The following is an 11,717-nucleotide window of genomic DNA, read 5'->3' as shown; positions in this document are numbered from 1 at the left end:
AAAAATCCCTTAAAAGTTTGATTACAAAATGTTTGACGCTTCTGTTTCATTGTTTAGTGAATGACCCTCGCATGTTCAGGACCACTGAATGTACACTTTTTGCTACGTAAGTCGTGTTCATATTTCAATCTTGACGTTTTAATCACGAACTATAAACATGAAACTGCGAACTACCGGAAAGTTTATGCTTTCATTGACCACAGCAAAGCTTCCGATTCAAGATACTAGTATTCTATTTTCCCAAAACCGCAATTGTTTTTGTCCACAAAAGGTATTTTTCCCAGTCCTTCATATGCGGGACAGACAAATAGTTCATAGTATATTCATAGACTGTACTGACAGCTCCGTTACACATGACAGATCATGAGTTTTTCTTGACGTCTTTGCGTTAGACAAGGAGGTATATTTAAACCACTTTCATTCTATGTTCACTGCTCAGTTGCCACAGAAACTTGACAAAATGAAGACCGCTGTTGGAATACTCGCTTTTGGACTTTGCCTAGAATTGGGTGAGTTTTGGAATAACAAAAAATGCACTGTTCTGTTTAACTTACAATACAATTATGTATTTAAAAGCACTTTCAGCTGTACATATATACAGGATTTATTTCGGATGAGAAACCTTATTTGTAAAGTTGTATGACGTAGAATAGTGCATATATTGAAATGAACATTTCTATATGTATTTTCCGATTTTGCTAAAGAAAAACAGAAAATCTCCGATGTGTTTCATGCTACAATATTCTACAAACGTTTGAATATCAGCATTATGTCGCTTCATGGATAGTTATTTTAACGACTTTATTCTCCATTGCATTTACAAGGCAGCACGCTACATAACACAGCAGAAGGCTGTAACCAATAAATAATGTAAAAAATGTACATCCTGATTCCGTCATTTACTGCAAGTATTTTAATGAAAATTATCTGGCAGAATCTTAAGATAATAATAATAATAATAATAATAATGATAATAATAATAATAATAATAATAATAATTATTATGATGATAATAATAATGATCACAATACCTTTATTTATTGAAGGTTACACAAAAAGCTATGATTTTGTTTTAGTTGTATATTTATAATTATTTAATTCCATTGTGTAAGTGCAAACGATTACATTCGGCGACTGCAACTGTTCTGTCTTGCTTTGTTTTGTTCAATAAAACGTCCTAATTATTTTAATAGATTCGTCATACTAAAATTAACAGCATTAACTACGTCTAGTATATGTATCGATTGAATTCTAATATAACGCATTAAAAATAGCATATAACCATTTTTTATAAGGCCATACCAACAGCATACTGTGTTTATCGTTATATGTCTGGTTTTGAATCGACTGTCTAAGTTAACATTTTGTGTCAATATCGGAGAAAAAAATATGGTAATAAAATGCTCTAAAAATCATAATTTTGGACTTGAAATTGTTAAAATGTTGTTTGGGGAGTTCGCTCATACCCCCATGCCAACATTTTAAACTATTTAATTTATGGTCCTGCGGGATGGGGTATTGTCAAAATGTTATGCTCCTATGTGACGTCATTTCCTGGATCTTAACCTGAAAAGTTATGATGTTCATTTATAACTGCATTATATTATGTAGTCTTTTTGTAGGTCTTTATCAAAACGCAATTAGCAAACATTTGTCACCAAACATTATAAAAGCTTATAACTTACACAGATGTAGCCTCATACTGCTGAAACAATACATCTTTGTTCAAACCCTCGTCCTCGCATCTCTCGCGGTGACAAGCGGTGTCTGTCGCATCACGATTATCTGACAGGTTGTCAGGAGTTGGCGTTTATGTTAATTGGAGAATAATTGCATCCGCAAAAACAAGTACCATTAATGGTAATATTGTTCTGCTCGTTTCTTTTTTTTCTGAAACTGGTTTTAAGATTTATATATAATATACAGCTATAAAATATGATTCTGACATAGCACCTGAACGTTTACCTAGGTTTCAATTGGAGACGATGAAAAAAAAACTAAACTGAGCATTATATGAATTAAGGTTTAAACAAATAAAATGGTTGCCGTTTTTTGGCAGAACTTTTAATTTAAGGGTTAAGAATAAAGTTTTCGTTAACACGTTATTCTTTTTCGGTTGTTGTTATTGTTCACTGAAGAGAATACACCGGAGTTTGGTGAAATATAGCTATGCAAGAAAAACTGCATGTCGTTATAGTTACAAGACACATGTACATAACCGGATGTTCTTGATAACAGAACAGAACAGAACAGAACAGAACAGAATGTGTGTTAAACTTAAGTATATATAGATCATCGTTATATATACAAAAACAAATATACATATTAAATATTACATGCATATTTTATTTTTCAATATCATTTTTAAGCAAGCCTTACAATATCGGGAAAAACTAAAACTTACTTAACAGTACTGTATGTTAGGATGTCTTTAAGGGTGATTTTAAATATTCAAGTCTCTTAGTTTTAAAGCATTGGTACATAAAATAGTTTATCTTATTAACAGAGGGTTATTAACAGAGGGTTATTAACAGAATTATGTAGTGATATACATTTTATCATACTCGGATTTCTGACATCATTTTATCATACTCGGATTTCTGACATCATTTTATCATACTCGGATTATCTATGAATATAATTCTGTCGAATATAAATATACATTTTATATGGTCAACAAACTAAAACAAACTGAAATTCATCTTCAATATCGTTAAAATTACACTGTGTACATTTCCTATCTTGTCTATGAATATTGTTTTGTCACCTAAGTTCAAAATTTAAATTATGAGAGGAAAATCAGAGTTTAGCGTAAATATTTCTACATTTGAATTTTTCCAGTAAAACGATGCAAGTTGACAGTTTGAAAGTTTTATTCATTTCCTTATAAAAAACACAAGAATGAATGTGTCTCCATGGTAGCACGTCAACCTGTTATATACACATCTCGGAATCTATCTCTGAGCATGGAGACAAAATGCACGAATATTAATGCACGCTGTCGTTTTTTAACCCATTTAAAAAAATTCTATGTACCCTTTCTATCACCTCCGTCTGAATGCAGCCCCATACTCTTTTCAGCACTACGTCAGATAAACCCCGTGTCACAATAGTTACAACTCACAAACACATATTCGTATGTTCTTGATCATGTTTCAGCACTATGCCAGATAAACCCTGCGATGATGGCGATGTTAGGTCAGGGAGGTATGTCAGGGATGGGCGGCATGGCGATGATGCCCGGGATGGGAATGGAGATGAACGATATCTTGCAGTACCAGGTAGATAACATAGTTCAAACATTTGCAGGTGGGCCTCTGCACTCTCACAGATTGAACGTTTTGACAACTTTCAGGTTTTTTTTTTTTTTAACGAGAAAACTTTTGCGAAAATGCATGGGAACCAGTGATATAAGACTGCTGACCAAAAACCAAAACGCAGGTTTTTATACAAGTAATTATGCTAAAAAATGATTTTTTATGCATTTTTCTTAAAAGATGTTTAGCCATTAAACATTTATTTTAGGACGGAAATATTGCAAATTGCGATCTGATATTTGTTTACTGTTGTATAACACTGGTTGTTATTTACGCAAAATTGCTTCATTCCAAGACAAAAAATAACCTAAAGTTGTCAAGCAGTTATTCTGTTAGAGTGCAGCTTTAACACGATGAGACATATATTAAAACACCTTCATATGCAGATTGTTACATGGTCAATTATCTGCATACATCATCCAAGTCGGTTACCATTACACGCATACGCAAAGATAATGCATTTACACATCGAGGTGGGCTTCATAAAAGGAAATGGTATGTACACGTTCGTAGATTGATGTAGATGGGTTATGGTTGTAAAAAATCTGCAGACATATTAATGATAAAATACACACCATATAATTTGTGTACAGATGAAACATATCAGCGATATTTTGGCACCTTTTAAACAGGGGAATTTGTGGCCACGTAACCACGTTAATTAAAAAAAAACATTTTTTTATCTGTTCACAAATTATATGCATTTTTTTTATCATTAAAGATCAATACCTAACACATGATACTTCATTTTTTTTCATCAACCTACATTGTGTGGCTTTAAAGCATCTGCTGGATGCTGTATTTCTAACGTGACCTTTCACAATCTACATATACCATGGTGGTTGGGATCATTGTAACATAGGTATTGCTTTCGTTGTATGGAAGAGACGTCCTAACACAGCCATACTCTCGTCTCTCTCCCAGATGATGTCCAACATGGGCAGGAGCGGAGGTAGCGCAGGTAGCGCCGGCTCCGGCTCGTCGTCAGCCGGTGGTTCCGGTATGGGCATGGACCCCACCAGTCTCATGCTCCTCTCTGGTGGCGGACTCGGTGGTAAGTAAATAATGTATTTGTAATAGCGAGTAAAGAAAATTAGATGTCTAAAAAAACTGTGCAGTGTTATACACGCTGATGAATATTTTTAAGTTAAATACATGCTATGCTGACTGGCGTCGGCAAAGAAAAAACCTGTTTTGAATTGAGGTACGTTGCAAAAGTCAGTATTTTCTTCTGAGGGTTGTATTTGAAGTTCAATAGTGTTATACTGATCGAGAGGTGTCTTAAAAGATACAAAGTGTTCTGGTAAAACGTTGTCTTAACAGATACAAAGTGTTCTGGTAAAACGTTGTCTTAACAGATACAAAGTGTTCTGGTAAAACGTTGTCTTAAGAGATACAAGGTGTTCGGGTAAAACGTTGTCTTAAGAGATACAAAGTGTTCTAGTAAAGGGTTGTCTTAAGAGATACAAAGTGTTCTGGTGAAAGGTTGTCTTTAAAGATACAAAGTGTTCTGGTAAAAGGTTGTCTTTAAAGATACAAAGTGTTCTGGTAAAAAGTTGTCTTAAAAGATACAAAGTGTTCTGGTAATAAGTTGTCTTAAAAGATACAAAGTGTTCTGGTGAAAGGTTGTCTTAAAAGATACAAAGTGTTCGGGTAATGGGTGTCTTAAAAGTAACAAAATGTTCTGGTAAAAAGTTGTCTTAAAAGCTTCACAGTGTTCTGGTAAAAAGTTGTCTTAAAAGTTACAATGTGTTCTGGTAAAAGGTTGTCTTAAAAGTTACAAAGAGTTTTGGTAAAGGTAACTTTAAAGTTGAACAGTGCTATGATGTAAATTGTTGGCGACAGTGTCTTAAAAGGTATGCAGTGTCCTGCTGAGAAGTTTCTAAAAATCACACAAGATTATGCTTAGATATGTCTTAAACGTGGGACAGGCTTAAATTCATGCATTGTTATGTTAAGAGGTTTAATAAAGATGCACCATGCTCTCTACGTGTTATGCTGAGGGATGTCTCAAAAGTTGCACAAATTTATACAAAGGGAGTTTTCAAAGTTTCACAGTGTTATGCTGAGGGATGTCTCAAAAATGCGCAGAGATATGCTGTGAGACGTCTTGAAACTTGCAACGAGTTATGCTGACGGATTTCTGAAATGATGCGTAGAGTTATGCTGAGTGATTTTTCAAAAGTTGCACAGAATTATGTTGAGGGATGTAGCAAAAGTTGCACAGTGTTATGCTGAGGGATATCTCAGAAGTTGCTCACAGTTATACCAAGGGATGTCTCAGAAGTTGCTCACAGTTATACCAAGGGATGTCTCAGAAGTTGCGTAGAGATATGCAGATAGATTTCTCAAAAGATGCGCAGAGTTATGCTAGGGGATGTCTCAAAATGCACAGTATTGTGTCGAGGGTTGTCTCAATAGTTACACAGTGTTATACTGTGTTCAAAGTTGAAGTGAGAATGTTCCCTAACTGATACTGTGAAATTAAGTATAAATTGTTTCCTTTTGATGAAAGAGTCAGCAACGTTATCGGCAATGGAATGATTTCAGCCTGAGTTCACACAACTATGTTTATAGGGACTCGTCCATGGTTAGTAAAATGCACTTTTACGGATTTCTTTTTTAATTACGAAATTAAGAGTGGCATATAATTAGGAGTTTTAAAACTAAGATACTGACTACTTGAACACTTCAACAAATGTTGCTATATGCTCAAATATTGTCTTGATTCGACAAAAAGCTGTACATAGCGTGATTGTTGATTGTCATTATCTTGTGATGCTACCAATGTTTTCAATATAGGTTTAAATTTCCGTCAGTTTAGTATGAGTCCTGTGGGCGAGTGGATAAAGTTTCGGGTTTCTATGTTTTTTGACAATACCGTTGTGTGATCGCTCCCCATTTAACCCAGTGTGTTTTTTATACGTCAAGTGTATTTTTTCTGCTATTTCGGTATGAAAGATTGAAAAAATCATAATATAAGTGTTCGTATAAACGGGAAAAATATTTATGTTGCCAAAACTTGAGCGAGTCCCTTTATTGGTTTATCTGATATTTACGGTAGTATAGACGTGACGTCAATTTTTATCTCGTTAAAACGAATTGCCTATCTCGTTTAGACGACTTAACATCTCGAGATACGTATGTCATTGTAACGAGAAATTTAAGTCGTTTTGACGAGATGAAAACGAGTTTGTTAACTTGATGCCATTTTAAATAGTTGCTACTCGGTGGCTGTAGAAAAAAATGAAGATATACGTAATAGTATTTTTTTTAAAAAAAGGTTAGAAACGATACTTGTTTCCAGCATAAAATCTCTGAATTAGTCCTTTATTTTTGTCTGCAGGTGGCATGAGTAATGATTTGATGCAACAGATGATGATGATGAACATGATGAACCAAAACCCGGATCAAGGCCAAGGTCAAGCTCAAGGTCAAGGCCAAGGCCAAGGCCAAGCACAAGGCGGTGGAATATATTCCCGGATCGCCGGCATGCTGGGAGATATGGGCTCAGGTAGGTCAAGTGTTTCAGGTCAATATGAAATTACCAAATATACATGATGTTGTACAGTCAAGCCCGTTGGCTCGAACTCGCTTTGCTCGAATTCCTCGTGGGCTCGAACTAGATGTTAAGGACCGATTTATTTAAAATGAAGGTAAACAATCCCGCTAGGCTCGAATTTTTCTAGACTCGAGATATTTCGCCGGTCTATGTGAGTTCGAGCCATCGGGGTTCGAGCCATCGGGGAGTTCGAGCCATCGGGGAGTTCGAGCCATCGGGGTTCGACTGTAATATTAGGGTTGTAGGATATAACACAGAGTCAGAGTCAATATCAACACCGCGGCGTTAAGAACATTGTAGTTATATTTGGATATATGGGATTCGATAGGGCATTTGTCATATCAAATTGACACATGTATAATAGTTAAAGTTGTTTGAAAGGGACAGCACATGCTACAACCGCGAGAAGAAAAAGAAAATTGTCAAAAGTCTACATAAAATAATATCGTTGTGTACAACGCATTGAATCTTAACCGTGGCTCTGATGTTTCGCATCGCTTACGACACATGCATCTTTTGAAGTTTTTTGCGTATTTTTCCAATTCAAAAAAGTACTTCGGTATATGTACCTGTACTCACCACGTGACTTTCACATGCTAATTTTGCACACTATAAAATTGGAAACCATTATGCCGTAAATATCTGAACGAGTAAACTCAGCTGAGAAAGCGACAAAATATTATTTTAAGAATATAAAATAATGTATTATCGACCTCATCTTATCGCGTATTGACAATTTGACAATTCTAGCATTGTTTTGAGAAAATACTGTATTTGGCGATTTGCAATCATCTGGTGTCTAGTCCCTTTAATAAGACAAAACATACGGGTTCAACGGGCATTGAAATATGACATTGTTGGATCTCAGAAATAATAAGCTTATTCATATTACAGATAGCTAATGCTAACCCCCTTTTTCAGGCATCAGCCCCGCCCAGCAGGGCCAGATGTGGACGTATCTTACCATGAAGCAACTCACAGAGAGGATCATGTCCGCCGTCAGCGACCCCACAGGACGAGTACAGCTGGAGAGGGACGGCATTCTGGTACGCTCCTTACTTGAAGTGGATATACGTACTCTTGCTATATCATCATCATCATCATCATCATCATCATCATCATCATCATCATCATCATCGCCATCATCATCATCATCATCATCATCATCATCATCATCATCACCATCATCATCACCATCATCATCATCATCATCATCATCATCACCATCATCATCATCATCATCATCATCATCATCATCATCATCATCATCATCATCATCATCATCATCATCATCATCATCAACAACATCTTCATCATCATCATCATCATCATCATCATCATCATCATCATCATCATCATCATCATCATCATCATCATCATCACTATCATCACTATCAACATCATCATCATCATCATCATTATCATCAGCACAAGCACCACCATCAGCACCATCATCCTCATCATTATTATCAAAGTAAAATGTATTAACCTTTACCATATCACATTATCGTAATTGGTAAAAACAACCTGTTAAAAAACCCATTTCCCCCACCAGACTGCTCCTGACACAACCACCCAAATGATGATCGCATCCATGTGCCCAAGGCCAACAGGCTGCATGATGCCATTCTGTGGTGAGACTGCGGAGATCCCTTTCACGCCCGAGAGTTTCTACATGTGCCGAGGATGCCCCCGCTGTCGCCTCGATACCAGCCAGCAGTCAATGATGAATATGATGTCACAGTTTAGGTAAGCGGTGTGATAATTATAACGTTTTGTGAAATTCGCAAAGAACATGCAATTTGACTAAAATTGTTGTTTTCGCTGAAAGTAGGCTCCAAACTTGATGATGCTTTTGCGGGTTATCATGCGTTCATATGATTTAGCCTTACCTAAGTGTATTAACTGCTGCTGCTGATTATCTACTGAACTATGTTAGGCATTGCATGTTAGAATAGTCTTAGTGAAACAAAATGTAAAAATATTTTTTTATTTGTATGTTGTGAATGCAAAAAAAGGACAGCGAATGATTCTATGAGTTAAGTCTTTGCAAGTAGTTGCAAATATGAAAAATATCCAGAAACGACTGAATGTAGGGCACAGTAGACGGAGGTTCGGTTATAAAAACACATGTATACAATGTCTAGTGTAGTTCATCTTACTTTGTATACGACTTTATGATTTTCATATTTCAAGATTTTATTTGATTTTTTTTGTCATCGTTCACATAAATATAAACGGAATGCATGCTGTAGTAGATGATGCTTACGTTTCATCACTCATGATGTAACATCGCACGGTCAGTTATGAAATGCTGTCATTGATCTTTGTAAAACCCAACGCAAGTTCTGTTTTACATTGTTTTGTCTGAAAATATGTATCAATATCATACTCAAATTTTCACCCATTCAGAAAAAAATCGATTTTGTTTAGAATATCGATTACTTAAATCAATTACTACATTTTACCAACACATGGATAGGCTTAATTGTGGTTTACTTCAATAAGCAACTCCAGAAAGCACATCCGGGGCAGATAACATGTTCTATGCTTTCATATTTGTCGGTTATTTTATTGTTGCAATAGTTATATCACAGTTGTTGTGTTTTTAAACTTAATTAATAGAAATAATAAACATAATAAAGACCATTATAATGCCGAATTAGGTATCGATCAAGACTTATGCTTGCGTTGGGTTCCTCACATTTTCACCTTGCATGCCTTTTTCTATCCGCTAGAGGTAATCGTGGCGGCGCTAGCGGTGGAGCTGGAGGTAACATGGCGCAGCAGATGGCTATGATGAGGATGATGCAGGGAGGCAGCGGCGGCGGCGGCGGCGCCTCCAACCCCATGCTTACCATGGCGCTTCTCAACTCCATGAACCAGCAGTCTCAGACCCCCACGGCCCCTACCTCTTCCCAGCAGTCTCCTCCCCCGCCACCCGGTGGCCCTATGTTCCCACCACGAGGCCCACCAGCGGCGACCGGAAATAGTGCATCTACCGGAGGTGGATCCGCACCACCACCCGAGTTTGTTAACTACATGCAAAAGATTCGCGCCCAAATGAAACAACAGAACCAGGCAGCCAAGACAGCGCGAGGTAGCGCCCCTAACCCAGCCGCATAATTGTGACGTAACACGTGGATCATAACGTGGATATTATAATGACACGGGAAATGGATTCAACATGAGCGAAATTCGTGCAATTTGTGGATTATTCCTGCAGTGTTTTTATTATTCAATTTAGGACTCCATGGACTTAGTTTGTTAAAGGACAGTGATAAGACAATGAAACGAAAGACGAACTATTCTGGTTGTGATGAAATGCATGGAATATCCATGTGTTCAATCGATCATTATACTGCTAAACATGTTTATCATAAACAGAAAAAGTACGATCGAAATTTATTTGCAAATGTCATCATAACAATTCATTATTTCGAGTTATTTTTTAACCAAGATTATAAACCTTATAAAAGAAAATATATATATATACATATATTTTTCACACTTTCCTTATTCTAAAAAGTCGGAACCAATGTTTATTTCAGGCGTCACGGCAACATGGGCATACCTACAGTACAGTGAATGAAATATGTCACGTGACTTCCGGTTTCGTCATTGTTTTCGTCCATTTCGTCTGATGTCATGTCAAAATTGCAACATTTTATTAACGTTTTCTTTCAAATAAATTCTTCAAACATCACGAACTGCTAAAGTAATGGAGACTTTAATTTCCGCTTTGTTGTCCGTTGTCTTAATTGTCATTTTAGCGCGAACTCCTAAAGCGTTTGTATATTCATGACAAAATGTGACGTTAATTTATTGTTTATGCGAGAGAGTGTGACATTATTTATGGAGCGAGAAAGTCAAAAAAGTAAAAGCGTCTCCCTGCGCATTTAAGAAGAAGTGACATCTGTCACATATGACAATTATATAGCATTCATTAAAGCAATACAGATTGTTTGCAGATGTTTTTATACGCTGGGGAGAAATGCAAAGCTTCGTTGTTGATGTCATGGTGTGGCTTGTTTTAAAGTCTGTATTTCATGGTTTGTTTAATAAAAGTTTGTAAAATGATTTATCCATGTTATTTTTACGGGCTACTTAGTCCATTAAGTATGTTATTAAACGGGTTCTACATTTAAAGACGGGTCAAGGTCATATACGCCTGTTACATATGTCGATGAGAATGTAGGGTTTTAGCTGAAGGGTAATGGAAGGGTGCTGCACCAAGTGCATTTTCAGTATCACCCTTCTGTCCCCATGGAGACCAACACCGGTACCCTTCTGTTTTCATAGAATTAAATGCTTAAGAATTTCAGATATTTCGTTGCTATTGTCTAAAACGTATAACTATATTATAGGTACATACATTTGAGGTTATTCATATTTGCACTCGGGCAGGCCCATTCGGCGAGTGCTCTTATACTCGCACTCGGGCAGGCCCATTCGGCGAGTGCTCTTATACTCGCACTCGGGCAAGCCCATTCGGCGAGTGCTCTTATACTCGCACTCGGGCAAGGTCCATTCGGCGAGTGCTCTTATACTCGCACTCGGGCAGGCCCATTCGGCGAGTGCTCTTATACTCGCACTCGGGCAGGCCAATTCGGCGATTGCTCTTATACTCGCACTCGGGCAAGGTCCATTCGTGCCGATAAGTCAGGTTTTTGGAGCACAAGTCACTGACAGAATGTAGCTCTAGTTAGAGCTACCCTGGTTATTTAACGTGCACCAGTGTAAAGCACTGTCACACTGATCCATATTATAGCGTCACTCCCAGAAGACAATTAGTATTTTATAGGGCTGCGGCGGGGAGTCGAACTTGCGACCCCTAA

The 11,717-nt window shown here is 36.9% G+C and overlaps 1 protein-coding gene across 2 annotated transcripts; it reads left to right on the top strand.

Annotated features, from left to right (window-relative positions):
• Positions 1-349: 349 nt before the first annotated feature.
• Positions 350-10,959, top strand: LOC128238885 (RNA-binding protein FUS-like). 2 transcript variants are annotated; one of them, XM_052955202.1, is made up of 7 exons: positions 350-509; positions 3,160-3,281; positions 4,242-4,371; positions 6,664-6,831; positions 7,801-7,925; positions 8,435-8,628; positions 9,618-10,959. In XM_052955202.1, the coding sequence occupies exons 1-7, from the start codon at positions 425-427 to the stop codon at positions 10,003-10,005; spliced, it is 1,212 nt and encodes a 403-aa protein (XP_052811162.1). In that variant the 5' UTR covers positions 350-424; the 3' UTR covers positions 10,006-10,959. The 2 variants fall into 2 exon arrangements, with proteins under 2 accessions (XP_052811162.1, XP_052811155.1); XM_052955195.1 differs by having other exon boundaries at positions 4,203-4,371.
• The last annotated feature ends 758 nt before the right edge of the window (positions 10,960-11,717 follow it).

The sequence above is a fragment of the Mya arenaria genome, chromosome 1 (genome assembly GCF_026914265.1).
Source record: "Mya arenaria isolate MELC-2E11 chromosome 1, ASM2691426v1".
Classification (NCBI taxonomy): domain Eukaryota; kingdom Metazoa; phylum Mollusca; class Bivalvia; order Myida; family Myidae; genus Mya; species Mya arenaria.
The sequence above is the reverse complement of the archived record's forward strand: the minus strand, read 5'-3'. Positions and strand labels throughout refer to the sequence as shown.